Source organism: Hyperolius riggenbachi, chromosome 7 (genome assembly GCF_040937935.1).
Source record: "Hyperolius riggenbachi isolate aHypRig1 chromosome 7, aHypRig1.pri, whole genome shotgun sequence".
In the NCBI taxonomy this organism is placed as follows: domain Eukaryota; kingdom Metazoa; phylum Chordata; class Amphibia; order Anura; family Hyperoliidae; genus Hyperolius; species Hyperolius riggenbachi.
In genome coordinates, this window is record NC_090652.1 from 82,166,680 (window position 1) to 82,192,310 (window position 25,631).

General features: G+C 46.1%; 2 protein-coding genes across 2 annotated transcripts in view; one reads left to right on the plus strand and one right to left on the minus strand.

Moving 5' to 3' along the window:
- LOC137524390 (hydroxyacylglutathione hydrolase-like protein) overlaps positions 1-15,572 on the minus strand; it is a 44,287-nt gene extending 28,715 nt beyond the window's left edge. Inside the window, exons 1-3 of the mRNA XM_068244165.1 lie at positions 15,444-15,572; positions 10,620-10,745; positions 10,100-10,164 (exon numbers count right to left, since the gene is read on the minus strand). Of these exons, the coding sequence (XP_068100266.1) occupies positions 10,100-10,164; positions 10,620-10,724 (170 nt within the window). The 5' untranslated portion in view covers positions 10,725-10,745; positions 15,444-15,572. The remainder of the gene's footprint in view (positions 1-10,099; positions 10,165-10,619; positions 10,746-15,443) is intronic.
- Positions 15,573-15,813: 241 nt separating this feature from the next.
- The window catches only part of LOC137524391 (hydroxyacylglutathione hydrolase, mitochondrial), a 54,231-nt gene continuing 44,413 nt past the window's right edge, over positions 15,814-25,631 (plus strand). The window contains exon 1 of the mRNA XM_068244166.1: positions 15,814-15,991. Within this exon, the coding sequence (XP_068100267.1) occupies positions 15,916-15,991 (76 nt within the window). The 5' untranslated portion in view covers positions 15,814-15,915. The remainder of the gene's footprint in view (positions 15,992-25,631) is intronic.

Sequence of the window (25,631 nt, forward strand, 5' to 3'; positions counted from 1 at the left end):
GGTAGTACTGGTGCTAGATCCAGGAGATGCTACATTGCTGGTGCATGCCTCACTAAGAAAACTCGGATCAGCAATTGCACCACTCTGCTGCCCTTGAGTCTGATCCTGCAGTCCAGTGACATGGGGTGTGGTACGCCTGGCTCTAGCAGGGACCTCAACCTCGTCATTGCTATTGGTCAGAGAGCCACTGCTGTTCGCCAGTTCGTATTCTGACCCGGATGATTCGTCGGATGAGGCTTCCCAATCGCACTCACCCCACTGGGCCAGAATATCGGTGCCCTCTTTAGCGGAATACCCCTTTTTTTGTCATGGTGGACTGCTTAATCTAGGGGGTATTCCTCTGAGACTACCCAGGAAAAAGAGCACCTACCTAGCAAAAGGGATTACTTGTATAATAGAAAGCTGTGGTCACTGAGTTTTGATTACAAAAAAAATAAAAAATAAAAAACTGATCTTTACAGCGCCACAGTTATTGTACAGTGTTTTTTGCAGTGATCAGAAAAAAAAATTCTATCACTGCGGTGGGGCGGGTGAGGGTTTGGCCGGGTGATCAGAAGCCCATACGGGGCACATTACGGCCTGATCTGATGGGTAGGTGTGCTATGGGGGGACAGGTGGTGACAGGAGGTAATTGATGGGTATCTCAGGGTGTGATTAGAGGGGGTAATAGATGCAATCAATGCACTGGGGATGTGATTGGGGGGTTTGAGGGTGATCTGAGGGTGTGGGCAGGTGATTGGGTGCCCGCAAGGGGCAGATGAGGGTCTGATGTGATGGGTATGATGGGTAGCAGTGACAGGTGGTGACAGGGGGTGATTGATGGGTGATCAGTGGGTGATTAGAGGGAAGAACAGATGTAAATAAAGCACTGGGGAGGTGACCAGGGGGGGTCTGAGGGCGATCTGAGGGTGTGGGCGGGTGTTTGAGTACCCGCAAGGGGCAGATTAGGGTAGCAGTGACAGGTGGTGACGGGGGGTGACTGGGTGATTGATAGGTGATCAGGGTGTGATTAGAGGGGAGAATAGATGCAAGCAATGCACTGGTGAGGTGATGGGGGGGGGGGGGTCTGAGGGCGATCTGAGGGTGTGGGCAGGTAATTAGGTGCCCGCAAGGGGTGGAGTAGGGTCTGATCTGATGGGTAACAGTGACAGGTGGTGACAGGGGGTGATTGATGGGTGATCAGTGGGTGATTAGAGGGGAGAACAGATGTAAACAATGCACTTGGGAGGTGATCTGAGGGCGGATCTGCGGGCGATCTGAGGGGGTGGGCGGGTGATCAGGTGCCCACAAGGTAGGCCTGAACGATTTTAGGAAAAGATTGAATTGCACGATTTCTGTCAGAAATTGCGATTTCGATTCCATTCACGATTTTCTTAAAATAAAGCTTTAGTACTAAGCTCACAATGTACACCACGTACTTCGGCCAGTTATCAAGCCTGAAACTGAAATCATTTTAGGATTAATCAGAGTCCACTCACTCAGCTCCTTTATCAAATGCACAGTGCCCAGCAGGCCAGGCCAGCACACAACAGCTTTGCACAGATCAGTGAGATCACCATGCTGTTTGCCTCAATCAGAATTCTGCTGTGCAAAGGAGGCAGAGCTGTGATAATTTCCTAAGCCTAAAGAATTGATTACTGGCCATACTGTTTTTGACTGACAGGCCAGCTGGAGTGAGAGTGCGAGCTGATGACATGCTAGGAGCACTGGAGGGAGAGGGAAAACATGTGAGACCCTGCGGGCGGAGTCTGCCGCCCGCCCAGTTGTTGACGCTCTGGGAGCACTGTTGGAGGCAGAGGAAAACGAGTGAGAGCCTGCAGGTAGAGTCTGTCACGTGGTGCCCGCCCACCTCATGACACGCTAGGCGGAGTAGGAGGGCAAGAGAGCCGATGGCGTAGGAGGAGGAAGCAGCGCACAGCGGGAGAGAGGAGTTAGCGAGCCACCGCCAGGAAAATGAGCCGATGAGCCGCTGCTACTTGTACATAGAGCGGCAAGTTGGAGTGCACAGCAGGAGGGCGCGGGATATCGGCAAAAATCACTGCTCTGAGGATCACGGAATCGCCGTTTCCGTGATCGCGATTTCGATGCAAAAACGATAAATCGTTCAGGCCTTCTGATGGGTGGCAGTGACAGGTGGTGATTGATGGGTGATTGACAGATGATCAGTGCTTGATTACAGGGGGGAATAGATGTATACAGTACACAGGGGGCGTCTGGGGGGGGGCTGGGGAGGATCTGAGGGTGCGTGTGTGTGGGGGGGGGGTGCTCAGGAGCCCCCAGGGGGCAGTTTAGGACCTAATCTAAAATATAGCGTTAACAGATAGTGACAGGGGGTGATTGATGGTTGATCAGGGGGGTGATTGGGTGCAAACAGGAGTCTGAGGGGGTGATCGGGGGGGGGGGGGGTCTGAGGGGTGCTGTGGGTGATCAGGGGGCAGAGGGGGACAGGATCAGTGTGTGTGTGTGACTACAAGCACAGCTGCCTCCTCGCTTGGTGGTCCCTCGATCACTTGGACCACCAGGGGAGGAGGCAGCCTGTATAATACACTTTGTATACATTATAAAGTGTATTATACACTTTGTACGCGGCAGATTGGGGGTTAACAACCCGCCGGTGCTGCTAATTGGCCGGCGGGTTGACGTCGCGGGTGGGTGGAGCCTAACACCGGTGGATGCGTGCGCATGTATGCGTGCGATCCCCGGCTAATCAGTCCCCCAGGTACCGCCTCCGATCAGCGTTACGCGGTCCTGGGGGTGCCACTTTGCTACCGCCAATTGGTAGTGGGCGGTCGGCAAGTGGTTAAAGCCGAACGACTCTATCAGCCATATGTATAGCCGAATAGCGCTAATGGCAACAACAGGGATCTGGTGTGATGTTCTGCTATACAGACCAGTGTTATGCATAGCTGGGAGATCCCATAGTAGTTCAGTAGTTCAATTAAAGCAGTGGTCCTAAAACTAAGGCCCGCGGGCCGAATGCGGCCCCCTGAGGCTTTTTTACAGGCCCTCCACATACACAATGAATTACTTATAGATGCGGTCAGCTACATCTTTAATTGTCGGTCCGCATATAGACTAGCAGTGCTGCACCCATCCACATGGAAGCCAGAAAGCAGTAATTTGCTGGTTTCCCATCAAATTCCACATCAGGTGACACTGCTGTCCAATTGGACTGCAGGTTGTCACCTGGTTATGCTTCACTGTCTGGCCCGCAAAGACTAATACATCATTTTATGTATACTCTGGTCCTCCAGCAGTCTGAAGTATGTTGACCTGGCCCTCGACCCAAAACGTTTGGGGACCCCTGATTTAAAGAGACACTGAAGCGGAAAAAAAAATGATTATATAATGAATTGGTTGTGTAATACAGCTAAGAAAAAAAGCATTAGAAGCAGAGACATAAGTCTAATATTTGTTTACAGTACAGGAAGAGTTAAGAAACTCCAGTTGTTATCTATGCAAATAGCCATTGAGCTCTGCGACTTTGAAAGTCGCAGAGAGCTCTGACTTCTGATTAGGTTATCTCAGCTGTATTGTGTGTTTGTGTTTTTCTTTTGCAGAGAACAGTTCAGGACAGGTCAAAAGTTCACTGCCTGTTCTGCAAAAACTTTTAGCATGCTGAGTAATGTGTAAACTGCAAATATTAGAGAATGATGCAATGTTATTAAAAAAAAAAAAAAAAGCTGTATAACTGAAAATAAAAATGTGAGAATATTTTTTTTGCTACCAATGTTCTAGTAATTACTCCTACTACATAACCAATTCATGATATCATAATTTTTTTTCGCTTCAGTGTCCCTTTAAATATAAATGTACATATATATATACAGTTGTGCTCATAAGTTTACGTACCCTGGCACAAGTTATGATTTCTTATTATTCCTATTCAATGAAAATGGTTAACACAAACTTTTCTATCACTTATGGTTAGTGGTTGGCTGAAGCCATTTATTGTCGAACAACTGTGTCAAAGGATCTGTGGGAAAAGGTAGTTGAACTCGATAAAACAGGGATATAAGAAAATATCCAAGGAATTCAAAATGGCAATCAGCAGTGTTCAAACGCTAATTAAGAAGTGGAAAATTATGGGTTGTGTTGAAACCAAACCACGGTCAAGTGGACCAACTGAAATTTCAGCCACTAATGCCAGAAGAATTGTTTGGGACGCAAAATAAAGGAGACACTAGAAGACAGATGGTCTGCATGGTTAAGTTGCCCAAAAAAAATCCATTATTATGCAAATGCCACACAGTGTCCTGCTTACAATATGCCAAACAGCACAATACAAGCCTCAAACCTTCTGGCACAAAGTGATTTGGAGTGTTGAGACTAAAATTGAAGTTTTTGGCTACAACCATAAATGCTACATTTGGAGAGGAGTCATCAAGGCCTATGATAAAAGGCACAATGAGGGCTCGTTTAAATTGTGTTCCGTTCACGTGGCCGTCTGCGTTGGATGTATTTTGAGGCGGATAAGAATAAATACAATGTATTTATTCGTAAAGAGAACTTGAACTGAAAATAAAAAGTCAAAATAACCATACACAGATCATACTTATCTCCTGTGTAGTCTACTCATCAATCTCTTTCTCCTCTCCTGAGTCCCATTTGTCCACTGTAATCAATGGAATTCTCCGTCCTCCATTTTAAAAATGGCCATTACCCCCTGACAGCATGGGCGTCCGCAGAAAATTTTCCAGGGGGGGGGGGTAAAAAGTGGGGAGCAAAAAGCGGGGCGGCGCGCGTAGCGCGGCGCAAATTTGGGCTGCTGTAAATGCAGCTACGTCATAAAATGGGTGTGGTCATGAACCAGAATGTGGGTGTGGTCGTGGGTGGAGACAAGTTTACATGAACTAAGCAATGGTGGGACATTAGATTAGGACAGTGGTGGCGAACCTTTTGGAGGTCGAGTGTCCAAACTGTAAAGTCACTTTACTATCACAAAGTGCCAACAGCAATTTAAACTAAATACAAACGTTTTAACTCATACATGAACATTATGGAAAATTAAGTTGAAATTAAACTGTGAAGATAAACAATTTCATCCATCGTACTCCTGAAAAAAATTATTCATTTTTTTTAGAACCTCCCAGTTTCATTTTCTGTTTTAAAAAGCGGAAAAAGAGGCCCCCAACAAGACAAATTCAGCAATCATGAGGCCCCCAACAAGACAAATTCAGCAATCATGAGGCCCCCAACAAGACAAATTCAGCAATCTTGAGGCCCCCAACAAATCATGAGGCCCCCAACAAGACAAAGTCAGTAACCATGAGGCCCCCAACAAGACAAATTCAGCAATCATGAGGCACATAAATAGACAGCATTTCACATAAATAGGCAGAATGCCCCCTTAATATGTAGACACCTCTCACCTGGCAGCAGTTCCCCAAAATACACTCAATCTGACAGCAGTGGTTCCCCAAAAATAGGTAGCCCCAGGTCTATAGGTGTCCCCAGAATAGGTGGCCAGCGGTATAGATGTCCCCAGAACTGGTAGCCAGGGGTAGAGATGTCCCCAGAACAGGTAGCCAGGGGTATATGTGCCCAGTATATGTAGGCAGGGGTATATGTCCCAGTATATGTAGGCAGGGGGTATATGTCCCAGTATATGTAGCCAGGGGGATATGTCCCAGTATATGTAGGCAGGGGTATATGTCCCCAGAAAAAGTAGCCAGGGGTATATGTCCCAGTATATGTAGGCAGGGGGATATGTCCCAGTATATGTAGCCAGGGGGATATGTCCCAGTATATGTAGGCAGGGGGATATGTCCCAGTATATGTAGGCAGGGGGTATATGTCCCAGTATATGTAGGCAGGGGGTATATGTCCCAGTATATGTAGGCAGGGGGTATATGTCCCAGTATATGTAGGCAGGGGGTATATGTCCCAGTATATGTAGGCAGGGGGTATATGTCCCAGTATATGTAGGCAGGGGGTATATGTCCCAGTATATGTAGCCAGGGGGATATGTCCCAGTATATGTAGGCAGGGGTATATGTCCCCAGAAAAAGTAGCCAGGGGTATATGTCCCAGTATATGTAGGCAGGGGTATATGTCCCAGTATATGTAGGCAGGGGTATATGTCCCAGTATATGTAGGCAGGGGTATATGTCCCAGTATATGTAGGCATGGGGTATATGTCCCAGTATATGTAGCCAGGGGGATATGTCCCAGTATATGTAGCCAGGGGGATATGTCCCAGTATATGTAGCCAGGGGGTATATGTCCCAGTATATGTAGCCAGGGGGTATATGTCCCAGTATATGTAGCCAGGGGTATATGTCCCAGTATATGTAGGCAGGTGTATATGTCCCAGTATATGTAGGCAGGGGTATATGTCCCAGTATATGTAGGCAGGAGTATATGTCCCAGTATATGTAGGCAGGGGTATATGTCCCAGTATATGTAGGCAGGGGTATATGTCCCAGTATATGTAGGCAGGGGTATATGTCCCAGTATATGTAGGCAGGGGTATATGTCCCAGTATATGTAGGCAGGGGTATATGTCCCAGTATATGTAGGCAGGGGGTATATGTCCCAGTATATGTAGGCAGGTGTATAAGTCCCAGTATATGTAGGCAGGGGTATATGTCCCAGTATATGTAGGCAGGGGTATATGTCCCAGTATACGTAGGCAGGGGGTATATGTCCCAGTATATGTAGGCAGGGGGTATATGTCCCAGTATATGTAGCCAGGGGGTATATGTCCCAGTATATGTAGCCAGGGGGATATGTCCCAGTATATGTAGCCAGGGGGATATGTCCCAGTATATGTAGGCAGGGGGTATATGTCCCAGTATATGTAGGCAGGGGGTATATGTCCCAGTATATGTAGGCAGGGGGTATATGTCCCAGTATATGTAGGCAGGGGGTATATGTCCCAGTATATGTAGGCAGGGGGTATATGTCCCAGTATATGTAGGCAGGGGGTATATGTCCCAGTATATGTAGGCAGGGGGTATATGTCCCAGTATATGTAGCCAGGGGGATATGTCCCAGTATATGTAGGCAGGGGTATATGTCCCCAGAAAAAGTAGCCAGGGGTATATGTCCCAGTATATGTAGGCAGGGGTATATGTCCCAGTATATGTAGGCAGGGGTATATGTCCCAGTATATGTAGGCAGGGGTATATGTCCCAGTATATGTAGGCATGGGGTATATGTCGCAGTATATGTAGCCAGGGGGATATGTCCCAGTATATGTAGCCAGGGGGATATGTCCCAGTATATGTAGCCAGGGGGTATATGTCCCAGTATATGTAGCCAGGGGGTATATGTCCCAGTATATGTAGCCAGGGGTATATGTCCCAGTATATGTAGGCAGGTGTATATGTCCCAGTATATGTAGGCAGGGGTATATGTCCCAGTATATGTAGGCAGGAGTATATGTCCCAGTATATGTAGGCAGGGGTATATGTCCCAGTATATGTAGGCAGGGGTATATGTCCCAGTATATGTAGGCAGGGGTATATGTCCCAGTATATGTAGGCAGGGGGTATATGTCCCAGTATATGTAGGCAGGTGTATAAGTCCCAGTATATGTAGGCAGGGGTATATGTCCCAGTATATGTAGGCAGGGGTATATGTCCCAGTATACGTAGGCAGGGGGTATATGTCCCAGTATATGTAGGCAGGGGGTATATGTCCCAGTATATGTAGCCAGGGGGTATATGTCCCAGTATATGTAGCCAGGGGGATATGTCCCAGTATATGTAGGCAGGGGGATATGTCCCAGTATATGTAGGCAGGGGGATATGTCCCAGTATATGTAGGCAGGGGGATATGTCCCAGTATATGTAGGCAGGGGGATATGTCCCAGTATATGTAGGCAGGGGGATATGTCCCAGTATATGTAGGCAGGGGGATATGTCCCAGTATATGTAGGCAGGGGTATATGTCCCAGTATATGTAGGCAGGGGGTATATGTCCCAGTATATGTAGGCAGGGGGTATATGTCCCAGTATATGTAGGCAGGGGGTATATGTCCCAGTATATTTAGGCAGGGGGTATATGTCCCAGTATATGTAAGCAGGGGGATATGTCCCAGTATATGTAGGCAGGGGGATATGTCCCAGTATATGTAGGCAGGGGGATATGTCCCAGTATATGTAGGCAGGGGGATATGTCCCAGTATATGTAGGCAGGGGGATATGTCCCAGTATATGTAGGCAGGGGTATATGTCCGAGTATATGTAGGCAGGGGTATATGTCCCAGTATATGTAGGCAGGTGTATATGTCCCAGTATATGTAGGCAGGGGGTATATGTCCCAGTATATGTAGGCAGGGGGTATATGTCCCAGTATATGTAGGCAGGGGGTATATGTCCCAGTATATGTAGGCAGGGGGTATATGTCCCAGTATATGTAGGCAGGGGTATATGTCCCAGTATATGTAGGCAGGGGGATATGTCCCCAGAAAAAGTGGCCATGTGTGCAGGAGGAGGGGAGCAGCGGAGAGAAGAGGGAGAGCTATGGGCACTCACCTTAGGGGGCTCTCCCTCCCTCTCTTGCTCTCCCCTCCGGAGTCCAGAATGAAGTGTGCAGCGGCTGGCAGCGGGCGGAACTTACCTCCTCTCGTCGCACGCGCCGGATGGATTAGCCGCTACTCTGGCCTGATCCAGACCAGAGTGCGGCACCAGAACTTCCGGCACAGGAGCGAGAGGAGGTAAGTTCCGCCCGCTGCCAGCCGCTGCACACTTCATTCCGGAGGGGACAGCGAGGGAGAGAGAGCCCCCTAAGGTGAGGGAAGGGGGGGGGAGACGTCCGCCCTTCCCCACTGTGCCCATAGCTCTCTCTCTTCTCTGCGCTGTTCCCCTCCTGCTGGCTGCACGGGCACGCGGCCAGGGGGGGGCAGCGGGCGGCCAGGCTCGGGCAGATGCCCGGTTTTGCCATATGTGCGAACGCCCATGCCTGACAGCTTCCTGGTCAACACACTGTTAAACTGTAATATCGCCCACTTGAGCCATAGGGAAACATGGACATTATCATGCACATTCAGTTGTAACTGACAGCTGCTGATGCATAACTGACAGCAACTGGTATATTTCAGTTCTGACAAAATATTGTCAGAACTGGAAGGTATCACTGTAAGAAGAAAATTGTGAGCTTCTGAGAGGAACTGATGGCGAGGTAAATATGTAATATTCTTTTGCAGCTACGTCGTGTGTATTTTAAATAATTTTACTCGCTTCAGGTTCCCTTTAAAAACGCTCACGCAATCGCTGCACAAAGCAATTTTGTGAGCGTTTTCCGTATCCCTATAAATTCCATTGAGGCGGAATCGCCTCAAAAATGGCCCATGCACCGCTTATCTGAGTGGATCGGAAATGAACCGCTCAGATGTGAACTTTGTCATAGAGAATCATTGCACAAGCGCTTTCAGGGCGATTTTGAAAATCACCAGTGCTTAAAAAAATCTCAAAAACGCCTTTAGTGTGGACGAGCCCTTATAGTGTAGTACAGTAGTACATTCCTACTGTGAAACATGGCGGTGGAACGCTGATGTTTTGGGGATGTGTAAGCTACAAAGACACAGGAAAGTTGTTCAGAATTGATGACAATATGAATGCAGTAAATTATCAAAAGAGGAAGATTTTCATTCATCATCCATGAAGCTGAGCATGGGACGTACTTGGACATTCCAACATGACAATGATCCAAAACACAAGGCCAAGTCGATCTGTCATTGCCTACCGCAAAATAAAGTGAAGGTTCTGGAGTGGTTATAAGTCTCCTGACCTCAATATCATGGAGCGACTCTGGGTATACCTCAAACGTGCAGTTCATACAAGACAGCCAAACCGTTTGTAGGAATTGTAAACACAGTTGTTTGACAATAAATGGCGTTTTTGTGTGATCATTCATATTCTATGAAAATGGATAAGAAGCCATAAATTCTGCCAAGGTACGTTAACCTATGAGCGCGCATGCGTGCGTATATACAGTACATAGTGACTGAATTTGAGATTTAGATTGAATTACAATTACAAATCTGGTTTAAATTGGGATCTCCCTGTACAGGTAACTGCAGAATGAAAAATGGAGCAGCACGAGGCTGTGTACATCAGCATGCGAGAGGGGGTCTTAGAACTCTACTCACAGGTGATGGTGAGTGGTCAGGATGGCTTTTAGATTGACATCTTCTTTCCTCACAATGTCCTGCAACTGAAACAGGAAAAATGAATTGATGTTTTACAATCGCACACTGTCCTAGCTGAGTCATTGGCTGTATGATTTACATAGTCAGGAGCACATTTACATTGCGAGGACAGCACCGGGGGTTTCGTCACTTGTCCCGATATCACTCGCGGTTACTGCTGCACACCCGATCAAGCAAGTTGGTCCAACATCTTGCAGCATATCCGGCCGATTGATGCGTCAAGTTTCGGATCAAAATTGGTCACATCCTCGATCCGGCATGCATTTGGTGGCACCGATTTTTATCCGATTCGGATTATAATCGAATCGGATGGTCGATCGCTCGCCAAGTCGCCTGGGGTATGACCACCTTTAGCTGACCTACCAACATATAAGCACTACAGAGAAGTACTCATTACCATATACAAATCTTTCAAGTTCGTTACATACCATAAATATTATTAGATAAATGCTCTAGTTACCTTTTTAGAAACAGATGCATCGACTGCAATTGCGTCTCTTGTATTTTCTTCTATAACCAGATACATGTAGTTGTCATCCAGCACAGAGATGACTTTGACCTTCATTGTCCATTCACCATGAGATACCTGGGAAGTAAAAATAACCCATAATGAATAGCACAGGTGGGGATGTTGACTTTGTCCCTTTGTGCCCTAATAAACCTGGCAGGAGCTATGTCTAAAATGCTGCAATACAGTATAGTGTCTCCATCCTACCACTGTACTTAAAGAGGAGCTTTCAGCCATGCTACCTCAAAAAAAAAAAAAACACATATATAAGTAGATAAATATTTGCTCTACTTACATATGTATTGCACTGTCCACGTTTTGACTTTAGTGATTTTTCTAAAAAAAGAGAAAATCCTTCTTAGCGTTTCCCATTTTAGCTGTGGCTATTTTGAAGCCAATCCTGATGTAATTTCCTTCCTTACTCTCCTCTGCCTGATTGTATATGCATTGCTCGCCCTTCACTATAGAAACTGCATTGTATCAGCATGAGAAATATTGGCCAATCAGAAAAAAAACAGGGGGGGGGGGGGGGTGCGTGCGTGCATGGTTTCTGGAGGGAAAGAGGTTTCAGCCAAACAGGCTGCATTAGTTAAGTCTGAGGGAAACCGGATGACCGCGGCGGGGACCGGAGGATCGTTTTGTCCCGGCAGGAGCACAGGACGTCTGCAGGGAGCCATTACAAGCCCCAGGTAAGTTCAACTCTTTTTTTTTTCCTTCCCCTCACAGTACTCCTTTAAGATTGCTTTAAATGACAACTGTAACAAAATGGATATGGAGGCTGCCATATGTATTTCCTTTTAAGCAATACCAGTTGCCTGACAGCCCTGATGATCCTCTGCCTCTAATACTTTTAGCCATAGCCCCTAAACAAGCATGTAGCGAATCAGGTGTTTCTGACATTATTGTCAGATCTGACAAGACTAGCTGCATGCTTGTTTCTGGTGTGAATCAGACACTACTGTAACCAAATAGATCAGCAGGACTGCCAGGCAACTGGTAATGCTTAAAAGGAAATAAATATGGCAGCCTCCATATACCTCTAACTTCAGTTGTCCTTTAAAGGGATCCTGTTTTGTCCCCTTACAGTACGCCTTTAAATTAAGATAGCGAAAAAAGAAAAACATATTTAGAGGGAAGGCTCTGGATTCTATAGAACCTTCCTGGTCCTCTCTGCATCTCATTGTTCGCCCACTGTCCCCTGTTCAAATTCCACACCTTTGGGACTCCTTGGAAAGGTTCAGAAGTGCCCCCCGAGTGTTTTCAAAGATGCTCGCTTTCGGACGTAGTTATGGGTACGAGTCCTCCCCAAGCCTTCCAAAGAGTTTTGAAGGCGTATTTCGACATTCTAGTCAGATTACTTCGCCAGGAGGGTGGACACATCAGTGGAAGGAAATGAAGAGGACCAGGAGGGCTCTGTGGGATCAGAGGCTTCCCTTTTCTTAGGTGAGTATCGCAGTCTTTTTTTTAACTTTTGATTAAGATTACTTTATGGTAGCCATACACACACAGATTTGTTTCCCAATGCTCCCAAATTACGGATTTCTCTCTGATCGGATCAGTTACGTCCATAAACTGTAGAATGATTTTCAAGGGATTCCAGCAGGGAATCTATGGGTATATGTTTCCGATAAATTTTTGGGCAAAATCGATACCCAGTAGACTTGACCACAATGATCAAATCTGTCAAGACTCAAAAGGGAAAATCGATGTGTGCATTGCCTGCTTTAAAAAAACAGCCAGATAGACTTGTTAGAGGAAGAAGCACTTATATACACTAGAAGAAGATAGAAGTGGGAGAAAGGGATTTAGCTTCCTAAGGCTACTTGCACACCAAGACGTTGCGTTAGGTGCTACGTTAAGGTCGCATAACGTGCACCTAACGCAAGGCCTGGTTCTCTTCGATGTGGACGTCAGAGTGAGCCGCATTGTGCAGCTCACTCTGGCGTCCGTGATGCCGTGATGCGTACTCTTGGACGCATGCGGCATCACGTGGTCCCGCCGGCCAATCGCCGCACAGAGCGGCCGCACCAGGAAGTAAACACTGCACGTCACAACGTGCAGTGAATATTAATTAGCCATGTGCCTGGCCGCTCTCCGCTCCTCCCCAACCTGACTGAGCATGTGCAAACAGTCTAACGCGGCTTAAGCCGCTGTAACGCCGTAGCATGCTGCACTTTCGGAAGAACGTGCAGCGTTACATGTAACGCAACATGGGCAGTGTGAACAGCCCACTTGTGTTACATTGCTGTACGTTGGGGGAACGTTACAGGCTGCACGAACGTGCGAACTGCAACGTCCCTGTGTTAGCAGCATAAAGACAGAAGGTAAGGTGTGAGTCAATGTGTTTCCTGAGAACCATGTGAAGTGAGAGGGATATGTAGGCTACCTTGTTTATTCACTTTTAAGCAATACCAGTTGCCTGGCTGTCCTGCCGATCCTCTGCTGCTAATACGTTTAGCCATACACCCTGAACAAGCACATTTATTTATTATTTAAAGAAACTCTGTAACAAAATTTTCATGCTTATTTCTTCTATCCTATAAGTTCCTATACCTGTTCTAATGTGGTCTGGATTACTGCAGCCTTTTGTAGTTGCACTGTCTCTGAAATATATCTAATCTTCTTTTCTTTGTCAAGCTTTGTCGACCCAGAGAGGAATGCACTGCCTCTGCTGTGATAGGGAGAAGTTATGCATGCCCCCTCCACACCCCCTGCAGGCTCTGCATGTGTGCTTTGTATACATACATACACATACATCAATTCCTGGTTAGCGGCCATGTTTTTTGCTTGCAAACACTGCCTAAAACTGGCAATTAAAAGCCAGGATTATGGCGGGGAGCGGCGAAAACTGGAAAAAGAGTGATCTAGGAGATCACAGTGACTCGACTGGTATGTTTTTTTTATTGTACAAATCGGACAGTACAGATTCTCTTTAAGTATTTATATAGTGCCAACATATTATACAGCGCTGTACAGAGTTATATATTGTCTTGTCACTAACTAGATTGGGCTCTATTCACAATAACATGTGCGGTAACACTTTTTTGAGTATTCACTAAAAATTTACTAAGTGTGTATAATGTTCAGTAAAACGGTCGATAATGTTGCGATAAATGTGTAAAGTGTTCGGTAACGTTGCGGTAATTGGTCGGTAGTATGTGCGGAAATAAAGTTTTTTTTGACCACTGTAGGGCAGCCTATATGCTTGCCACCCATTACACAGAGACGACGCAGGAACGCCTGTCACATTAAAAGTGGGACTTCAACTCTTGTGCAGAACAAAAGGAAAACGTAGAGAAATGCACCCTGTATGTATATAGAGAGTTTAGCCTGTCTAATTCCCCCTCATCTGTGAATAATCATAACTGTAATTTGAGCTCTCAGCTGTGCCAGCTGACTGCCTAAGCAGAGCAGCTAATTTGTAAACACAGGATGTTAACCCTATGCCTGCTTTCATTAAAGCATAAAGTACACACACTGGAGATTTACTGCAGGATTTGAATCAGCTGTAACAAAGGTTTTTCTTTAAAGGTTATTATGCTGTTGCTTATCTTTTACAGCAGAGAGGAATTGCCTCCTCGGCATCTATAAAATCATCTAAAAAAAAATTGTACGAGGTCTGAAAGTGAGCCTTGAGATTAGACACACTTGTCTTCTCTGCCCCCTTCTATGTAAAATTGACAAACGCAAGGAAACAAAGTTCAAAAGGCTCCAGCCTACAGGCCAAAAGCAAAGAAGTGAAAAATATCACCTGCCCTCTATAGGGGATAAAAGAAATCCTCATTTATCACCAATCAGCACAAGTATTCAATTATGAATCTCAAAGTGGAGAAAATTTTGTAACTTTTTACCCACTATTACCACATGCAGAAATTTAGGGTAAAAAAATGAGAATTACACAAAGGAGATATTTTGGGCGGTATTTTTCACATACTACATTACCGCATGAGATAAGTCATTGCGAATAGAGCCTATTGTCTTGTCACTAAGAGGGGCTCACAATCTAATCCCTACAGTAATCATATGTCTGTGTCTGTATCATGTAGTGCATGTATCATAATCTAGGGACAATTTAGGGGGAAGCCAATTAACTTATCTGTATGTTTTTGGGATGTGGGAGGAAACCGGAGTGCCCAGAGGAACCCCACACAGACACAGAAAGAACATACAAACTCCTTGCGGATGGTGACTTGGCTGGGATTCGTACTGGGGACCCAGCGCTGCAAGGCGAGAGAACTAACCATTATAACACCGTGCTGTCCAGATCAGTTGCTTGACTGTAATTGGGTGGACCGCACCCTCACAAACTGCTAGGTTTTCAGTAGGTTGTAGAAAACTACGCCTGCAGCATTTGGCCGTTCACATCACTTTGTACTGTAGAGGATGCTGTGACTGTACAGCTGTTACCCATGAGACTTCCTGCTGGGTCCCCTAAAGTAGACTAGAACAGAATGGATTTGCTGCATACTGGTTTCAGGTGTGGGATTCACACACTACTCATGCCAGAAAGCTCAGCAGAAGAGCCAGGCAACTGGTATTGTTAATAAATACATTTTAAAATGTATTTAATTTAAAATTTTGAAGCCTCCAAACCCCTCTCCTTTATGTACACTCTTCAGCTGCCTACAGAGTAGTGAACAGTGCAGAGCAGAGATCTCCTGGAGCCGTGAAGCTGACTCTCTGCACCCTCCTCTCTCTCCTGCTGGTCTCAGTACACAGCCTGTCACGTGACTGCACACATGCCCCTCCTCCTCAGGAGACAACACTATAGAATACCGCTTAGGAAGACTATGGCAGCGGCGGCTCCCGCTTCCTCCGGCTGGTAGGAATGGACACTGCTGACCAGCCCCGTTTCCCCCTCCTCTAAGCCAAGTGTCTGAGTTTGACAGCTCAAAGGGGAAGCCGGCTGATTGGAGGAAGCGAAAGCGCCCCTGAGCCGTGATTGGCTGTTTTGACCCAGCCCCTTCTTGTCAGCCGACGTCATTTTTAAAGAGGCGACGTGTTTGTCCCCCCCACGCACCTTGCGCTTGAGCCTATCACGGATTGGCTGCCGTCAGTAAGGGCTGACTGGCCATTGGCTGTCGCGCTGGTGACGTCACTGCCGTGTAATAGCGTGCGCTTTGGTTAGCAGAGCACCTTGGCTGGCGGAAGTTGCGCTGTGCGCGCCGATTGGCTGGCTGTCAGCAGGTATAGAGGGCTGTCAGCGCAGGCTCCTCCTCCTGTGAACTGTGCAGCCAGCCCACTCAGGATGATGCTGTCTGGGTGCAGCAGGAGGCTGTGGTGCGCACTGTCCTTCCTGGGAGCTGCGGCTGGCTACAGAGTGGGTAGGTGGCACTGCAGGGCGGGGGTCTCCAGCCTGGGCTCTGGGGTGCTGTCAGTGCAGGCCTGTCACATATCTGCACTCTTCCCTGCGCTTGTATCATGTGTGACACCGTTCTTATATGTCTTGGCAGTTGTTTCATGAAACCTCTTTACAAGCACAACATTGTATTGCTCTGGCAACAAGTCTGGAAAGATAAGATTGTATAAGTGTAAAAAAAAAAGTGTACAAATTCATTTTCTTTTAAGATGTAAACATGTAGTCACGTGACTATCACTGCTCTATGTTTATAAATGAAGTCATGTGACCATCACTGCTTGTAAATGCTGGACAGTGGACAGGCTCCTCTTTATGAACTCTTCACGCTCAAATCTGCTTTGTAGGAGAGGAATTCCTTTGCTTAGAAATAGCTTATCTCTAGAGGACCACTATCACAAAAAATGTTGGCAGTTAAAATCTGACAGAACCGACAGGTTTTGGGACAGTCCATCTTCTCATGGGGAATTCTCAGGTTTTTTTTTTTTTTTCCAACAGCATTTCCTGAACAGCAGTTTATCTGGCAAAATAGTCAGATACCAGCCAGCCTCTCTACTCACTTGCACACTATTTTGTCAGTTAGACTTTGCGACTGCTGTTCAGGAAATGCTGTTAAAAACAAAGGAAACCCTGAGAATCCCCCATGAGGGGATGGACTGGCCTAAAACTTGTCGGTTCTGTCAGATTTTAGCTACCTATTTTTTTTTCGCGATGGTGGTCCTCTCAGCATATGAACCCAAATGTCCCAACCCAATGTTTCTCAACATAATTTTTCAAAAAGATTGGTGAGGTATGTGCATAGTAAGAACTAGTATTCAGATTGTAGACATTAGCACAAGACATAACCGCCTAAAGCATGCATTATGTTCTTGCAATTAAATATCCCTGTTGCAATGCTTTGCATTTCATCCAGGGCTGTGACGTTGAGGAGTTGGGGCAATTTTGGGCACCCAGAGTCGGAGTTGGAGTCGTTGATCGCAGCTACAGACGAGGTATGCTGCCCCTGGCCTGTCCACTGCTGCCCAGCCAGGGTGCCCCCGGCCCTATGCCCTATGTCCACAAATTGCTGCCCAGCCGAGGTGCCCCCCGGCCACCACTGCCGCCCAGCCGGGGTGGCCCCGGGCCCCGCGTCCTCCACTGCTGCCCAGCATACGTGCCCCCCTGGCACCACAGGGCCCCACTGTGTCTGCGCCCTCAGTACCCAGCCGTGCGGACTTGTAATTAGAAGCGCTACTCCTCGGGCAACCCGGTTCGAGTGAACTCTGCTGTCCGCCTCCATCAGGATGCCCCGCTGCTTCTGCTTTCTCTCTACTTTCCGTGGAGAATCGGGTGCACCTGTCTTGTTGGGAGCGTGTCGCTGTGTAGCGTCCAGTGCCGAAAATGGCAGCGCTCATATCAGCTCTCAGGCTGTATTCCTGTCCCACTCTTTTTTGTTCCTGCCATCAGTGTATGTAATTGCTATGCTTGTTTTACAATAACTGTACGTGTATGCTGTAATGCTTTGTTTTTGCTTTTTATTCTTGTTCTGCTTTTATTGTTTATACGTATGTACCATGCTTGACTGTTTATGATGCTCTTCTTCACTGTACGCACAAGCTGTTAATGTTGTCCTATGTATGCTTGTCCCATGTCTATGTATGTACCATGCTTAACCGTATGCTATTTTCTTGTCTTTTTTCTTTTCATCAACGACCCTGTATGTGCCAAAACCAATTCCGGGTACAACCCACCGTTGTACTTGGCGAAATAGATTCTGATTCTGATTTCATAAACTGAGGAGTCGGAGTCAGATGATTTTTGTACAAAATCCACAGCCCTGTTAAGTATTAGACTAAGGAGTTAGTTGAGGAGTCTGAGTCGGAGCTATTTTGGGTACCCGGAGTCGGAGTTGTGGTTTCATAAACTGAGGAGTCGGAGTTGTGGTTTCATAAACTGAGTCGGAGTTGGAAGATTTTTGTACCGACTCCACAGCCCTGATTTTATCGCATCCTCAACATACATCGAGAGGAAGTACCCAAATGCCTTTAGAAGAATCTTTGATATTTTTTAACTAACTATAACTACTTATTCTGGTTTGTTTTATATGTTTCTATTATTTTTTTAGCCTCAAAACTTACTAAAATACTAAAATAGATTGACTAGAACAAGTTGCTGTATCATCTGAGCCCAACTAAAGTACCCCTGGTTAACCCATCCTAGTGAAACATCCTTTATTCACCTAAATATTTATCAGAAATCTCTGATCACTGTCGATAACTTGTGAAAGTTGGTTAAAGGTCAGTATGACAAGAAAACTATAAATGAATCCTATATAATAAAACCCCTGTGTCCGTGATTCCAGACCTGATAGTTTGCTGCCTGTGAACCTCATTGCATTGTGGGAAATGACAGCTTTCCCCAACTGCCAAGCAAGCAACATCTCCCTTTGTGCATAAAGTATACTTCAGACAGTGGTGGGGGACGGGCAAGTGGGCACACGTCTGTGCACACATTGCGGGGGGTAGCGGCCGTGGCCTAGCGCCCGTTTGTTAATGGGTGGGCCTGTTTCCTAGTAATAGAATAAAATACCTGTGTACTCGTACATATAAGGCGTACATTAAACCCAGTGTAAAGGCAGTTTCCAGTACAAAGTCATACCCATCGTTTCCCTGCATCCGAGCTGGATGAGGAACTGCTGCCTATTCTGTTAATAGCATGTAATTCAATTCGCATGCCGGTGCAATTCTGGGCAGCATACAGCAGTTTTTTGTAGCACGCATACGAATCCTTATAGTCATGAATGGCACGGTTATAGCAATTTCGATGGAGGCTTAGTAGCAGCATGGGTGCTATGTCCAATTTGAAAACAGACATTGCACCAAATGGAAATAAGCCCTAAATTGCACTGAAAATGACCTCTTCCTTATGTAGCTGTCATTTACACCATGTGACATGCTGTGCTTGTTGTTTATTTACAGCACGTGATTCTGATATTTTGGAATCTGTTGCATCACAAATTAGCAGAAATAGCTTGTAAGGCGTAGCATCCACCTACTTCATATCATATCATAGGCTGAGAGAGCAAGAGTTGTGAAGGGAAGATTGCTTAGCAACTTAGAAGTGTTTTTATGTTGCCAAGCAACGCCATCCATTTTTTTTCTAGCGTGTGTCACTTGCAAAGTATCAGAACTCACTTCATATTTTCATACGGCTGTACATCTTAGTACTGTAAAATTATCATATGAAGCTCTGATCCACTATAATTGGAACTTTTCTATAATGTGTATGAATACGAAGCATTGTCAGTTGCAGCACAATGTATGCTGGGCTGGACAAGCATAATCCTGCAATTACCAATTACCCTGGAAAAATCTAGCTGCTTCCCTGTTTGTCAGACAAGCAAAACCAGTTAGGTGTGTAGTTTTTCTAGCATTATAAGCTATACTTAAAGGACAACTGAAGTGAGAGGGATATGGAGGCTGCCATATGTATATACTTTTAAGCAATACCAGTTGCCTGGCCATCCTGCTGATCCTCTGCCTCTAATACTTAAAGCCATAGACCCTGAACAAGCATGCAGCAGATCAGATGTTTCTGACATTATTGTCAGATGTGACAAGATTTGCTGCATGCTTGTTTCTGGTGTTATTCAGACACTGTTGTGGCCAAATAGATCAGCAGGGCTGCCAAGCAACTGGTATTGTTTACAAGGAAATGAATATGGCTGCCTCCATATTCCTCTTACTTCAGCTGTCCTTTAACCTTTCTTGTGAACTGTACCCAAGAAATGTTATTTTAGTTTATGAATGCATTTTAATGGTAAGTTCACACTATGTGCATTGTGTAACTACCACTCTGCAGCACAGGCCTGACGCAGCGCACATTCTGCACGTTCTACTGCACATGTTACTTTTCATAGCTTAAGGCTACTTGCACACCAAGACGTTGCGTTAGGTTCTACGTTAAGGTCGCATAACGTGCACCTAACGCAAGGCCTGGTGCTCTTCGATGTGGACGTCAGAGTGAGCCGCGTTGTGCAGCTCACTCTGGCGTCCGTGATGCGTACTCTTGGACGTATGCGGCATCACGTGGTCCCGCCGGCCAATCGCCGCACAGAGCGGCCGCACCAGGAAGTAAACACTGCACATCACAATGTGCAGTGAATATTAATTAGCCATGTGCCTGGCCGCTCTCCGCTCCTCCCCAACATGACTGAGCATGTGCAAACAGTCTAACGCGGCCTAAGCCGCTGTAACGCTATAGTATGCTGCACTTTCGGAAGAACGTGCAGCGTTACATGTAACGCAACGTGGGCAGTGTGAACAGCCCACTTGTGTTACATTGCTGTGCGTTGGGGGAGCGTTACAGGCTGCACTAACGTGCGCCTGTAACGTCTTAGTGTGTAAGCAGCCTGAAGATTGCTATAGTAGCGTGCTTGTTATTGCACACCTTATCCAGAAAGTGTGTTTGGACAACATGGTCTGTTACCACGCAGAGATTGGAGCATGCATTTTACAATGGTATGAACGGTGAGTTCCCATGAAGCAATGCACATAGTGTGAATGCACCCTCTGAATGTATGCTTAAAGAGTAGTTACAGTGAAAGCCTATAATGTAAGGTACGGTCTTAAAGTGAGCCTGAAGCATTTCTGAAATTAAAAAAAACAGATCCTTACCTAAGGAGGGGGAAGGCTCTGGTGGCTCTGAATCAGAGACAGCCCTGAATTTGACTGTGTTTGCCCCCCCCCCCCCATTCCTGCTGCAGTCGCTGTTCAGGATGTCCAGAGTGCATGCACGGCAGGCCCGGATTTACATCACAGGAGCCTATAGGCACAGATATCCTGGCACCTTCGGCTTTGCCATCCATTTACCTACTAACCGCTCTCTGAACCGCACCACAAGCGTGCTGGCTGTCCCAGCTGTCACTTCTCCCTTACTTCCCTGCCCGGTGTAGTTAGCCACAGGTGCCCCTTAGTATTAGGTAGTTAAAAGTACCCCCAATATTAAGTAGCTTGAGGTACCCCGAAGTATTAGGTAGCTAGAGGAACCTCAGTATTAAGTAGCTAGAAGTGTCCTTGACTGAAGGGACTTGTGGTTAGTGGAATCCCTAGAGCTGAGTGAATAACCTCTCATTTACACTGCGCTCTGGGAGGGGAGTGAGCTGCCTTTCCATCATCAGGTGCCTGTAGGCCCGTGCCTACAGTGCCTTATGGTAAATCCGGCCCTGATGCACGGTCCATCCGCGTGTCTTGGGCATGCGCAGTTCCGATTGTTCTGCTGTGCATAGCCCGGGGGGCAGGGGGGATTCGCACACAGTTCCATTTGAAGCTCCAGTTGTGGGGTTACATCCCGGGGGTGCCTACACATCACGTTGGTAAGTATATCTTTTACCTCAGGTACAATTTAAAGAGAAGAAGGCCATATGGATTGTTATAAGCTCACCGTTTAAAAGCCAGCATCAGTTATGGTTTGTAGTGTAATTACTGCACATGGCATGAGCAAATCTGGTAAATTATTGGAACAGTATATGCTCCCATCCAGGCAACCTCGTTTGCAGGGAGTACCTTGGTTTATTTCTGTGCGCCACTGAAAATAGCACTCTGCATGTATTACAAAAGCATAGTTCCAGAGTAAGGGGCTATAATTCTTTCCCCCCCCCCCCCCCCCCCATTCCCCCTGTTAAAAAATCTGGCTCATTGTGAAATTAAATATATACCTAGGGGGACGATGAGTTAAAATCTTATCACTGGCATAAATGGGCAACATCTTACCCTCAAAACTACTGCAGGTTCTTATTTCAGAAACATGTACAGGCTGTTATTAAAAAAAAAAAAAAAAAAAAAGAGGTATGCAGTACGGTGACAAACATGGACTTTGTTGTTGGCATCAAATATATATATTATATATATCATTTTTTTTTCTTTACACAAGTGAAACTCGAAAAATTTAAATATTTTACAAAAGCTCATTTATTTAAGTAATTCAACTTAAAATGTGAAACTACTATATGAAATAGACTCTCACATGCAAAGTGAGATATTTCAAGCTTTTATTTGTTATCATTTTGATGATTACGGCTTATGAGAACCCCAAAATCAAAATCTCCGACCATTAGAATATTGTGAACATGTTCCATATTCTAGGCTTAAAGTGTCAGACTCTAATCCAGAGGTGCCCACACTTTTTTGGCTTGCGAGCTACTTGGAAAAGTTAGAAAGTCAAAATTATCTACCTGTGTACAATTGTAGGAGCACACTTGTATATGTTACGGCCAGAACCCGAAGTCTGGCCACTTCGGGTTCTGGCCGGTCAGAATGCGAAGTGGCCGCTCTTTGCGGCCAATACACAAAACGCTGCTGAATTTTGGACTTTGGCCGGCCAGATCGCGTACTGACTGAGTGTGGCCGGCCAAGTCCCGAAGCTCACCTCTCCGCTTTAAGTCCCCTCTCCCTGCGCTGTCTCCGGCTGTCAGTAGTAGTGTTCTGTCCCCTCTCCCCGCGCTGTTTCCGGCTGTCCGTTTTACTTAGGCACCGTTCACACTTGCGGTTTTTTAAAAACCGGAACGGATGTCCGGACTGCCCCGGATCCGGACCTGATCCGTACGGTTCCTATCCGGATCCGTTCCGGATCCGGTCCATTTGCATCCGTTTTCCGTGCGGTATGAACACTGTTGCGGTCCGGATCCGTTTGAGATAACAAGCTGTATAATAATACCTGGGGTCTGGGAGGTCGGCAGAAGCTCTGGGGTCGTTGTAGGGCCTCACCTCCTCGTTATCAGACGTATTGAACATGTTGCTGCCGGGGAGCTCCAGCGTGAGGTCACTGCTGCTCCACTCTGTGGGCGCTGGGCCCATGTGTCCCCGTCCAGGATGGCTGCTGTAGCATGGAGGAAGCATGGGAGGTGGGGTGGAGCGTCCGTTTTTTGCGGCCAGAGTGTTGTGCGCTCTCCGGTTCTCCGCTCCGGATACGTCTGCCGGAGGAGCCGGACCAAAAAAATAGCGCATGTTGGATCTTACGCCGGACGGAACGGACGCATGTGAACGGACGCATAGACTTTCATTGCTGTGCCGTGCGTCCGTTCCTTCCGTTCCGCATGCGGTCCGGCACGGCGATTCCGGACGGCGACCGCCAATGTGAACCGGGCCTTACAAGGACCCCTGGGCTGCCCTGATGATGCCGGCTGCTTCATGTCCCCTGCTCTCCGATGAGCTGCTGTGCGCAGCTCAGTCAGTTGTCTGTGTCCTGCTGGTGTTCCGCTGTCCCCCGTTTGTCTGCACTCTCCTGTTCAGCTTTCCTCTGCTAAGTTCTCTGTGTCCCATTCTCCGTTAGTCTGTGAGGACCTGGGGCTTGAGAAGCAGGGGGATTGGTGTATGCTGCGAAGTAGAGGATTGGTGTCCCTGAAATATGCTGTCCCCGCTCATCTCTTCACAACGGCTGCTTTCTCCTCGAACGATCCAAGGCTCCAGGTAACACGGGGTGGACAGAGAATGGAAGGGGGTGGGGGGAGGAATTTGAGAGGAGGATGGCAGTTTATGGATAACTAGTGACTTTATGCTGGATACACACGTTGGGTTTTGCTGCGCGATTCGTGGGATCGATTCCATCAATTTGATTATTTCCAACATGTTCGTTCGTGTTTCGATGGATCCAGCCATCGATTTTGCAAATTAAGTATGCAAAATCGACGGCTGTATCCATCGAAACACGATCGAACATGTTGGAAATAATCGAATCGATGGAATCGATCCCGCGAATCGCGCTGCAAAACGCAACATGTGTATCCAGCATTAGCCCGTTTAAAAACGGGCTAGGTCTGTCCCCGCGTGCACTTGCACACAGCTACAGCTATGTCGAAACTAATAAAAATGCTAATATATTATGTTACGGCCAAAACGGGAATAGAACTGGCCGGTTTGACGTCGGCCAAAGTCTAAAATGCTGGGAATTTCTGACTTTGGCCGACTGACTTTGGCCGTTTCTAGAACTGGCCGGCCAATGTCAGAAATTTCCAGCATTTTGGACTTTGGCCGACGTCAAATCGGCCAGTTCTAGAAACGGCCGGCCAGTTCTAGAAACGGCCGGCCAATTCTAGAATTGCCCAATTTCTGGTTTTGGCCATAACATATATATATATATATATATATATATATATATATATATATATATATATATATATATATATATATATATATATATATGTAATGGGGCCAGGATCTACCAAGAAGTACTTCGCAATCTACCTAATGGGCACCCCCACTCTAATCAGCTATGTAATCCAAAACACAAAGGGTTCCTGAGCCTTTAAATGGTCTCTGAGTCTGATTCAGAATTACTTATAATTTTAATAATAATTTTTGCTGACTGAGTTTTTTTCTGTAATTTGAAAATAGTTTTATTCTTTTTGCAAAGGAATCTTTTACAATACTATATATTTTTATGTTTGTTTGTTTTTTGGAGGGGGGACACTACAACTGTATTTCTTTGTTAACCATTGTAAGCCTCTGACAGGGCCCTCCTCCCTAATGTATCCAGCTTGATTATGCAATCTTACTCACAACCACCCCTCTTGTAGACTTGAACAGTCTCTATTTCGACCTATGACACTGTATTGTTATCAAATCATTTGCATGTTCTTGTTTTGTTGTGAGTTTCCGTATGTTCTACCTGTATGTTAACCCATTTATCTATTGTGCAGCGCTGCGTAATATGTTGGCGCTTTATAAATACAATTAATAATAACCACACAGGGTTGTGTTTACACGTTAATAATACACTAGTTATCAGGAGTGAGGTCAGATATTTCCACAGCTTCAGGGCATATCGGGTGACGGCAGCGTCAGAGCATAGTGAGCAGTTTTCTACAGTTGTGTAATTGGTGATATTTTGTGAACAGTAAGGAAGTCAAGCATTGGTGGAGGCGGAGCAGGTGCCTACACTAACCAATCAGAATCCATGTTTCATTCACCAGCTGAGATCTTGCTGCAGAGCTTATTTTTCTGCGATTAACTGACGTAAAAAAAATCGCCTTTAGGGCAGATTCACGTTATTTTGTATTTTTTGAAAAAAATAGGATTGAGTCAATAGTGCCAAAGGCAAAGCTATAACTCTGCAGAAAAACATATTGCATCTATGTATTCTGAAACCATTCCAGCCACATCAAGAAGGTAAACAGTGCATCAACAAAGGAACAAGGAAAAAACCGCACATTGTAATCCAAACAACCATGAGCACAATCTCTGTATTCCGTCCATATCTCCGTTGGGGAAGAAATTTAAAACAAGACTAAACTAGACTGTTCAAGGCAGAAACATATCTAAAGCGCACAGAACAGGTTATGGTTATCTTGTCAATGGCTTTTAGCTACTGTGCCAGCTGGCATAGTGTTCAAGTAGGCAAGTCATTGATAGTGTCCTGTGGCACTGTAGTGACTTCAGCATCAGAAACATGTCTTATAGTTATATATTGCTGTGTGTTGAATGTAGCCCCTCCCTCCCAGTGATGTTTAGCCTAGGCTGATTAGCTATGCGGAATACTACCCCCTCCCCCATACCCGGTAACCAAACATTCCGCAAGGCTGCACCTGACACAGCAAAATATGTCACCACCTGTGATAATTTTCTGAATATAAA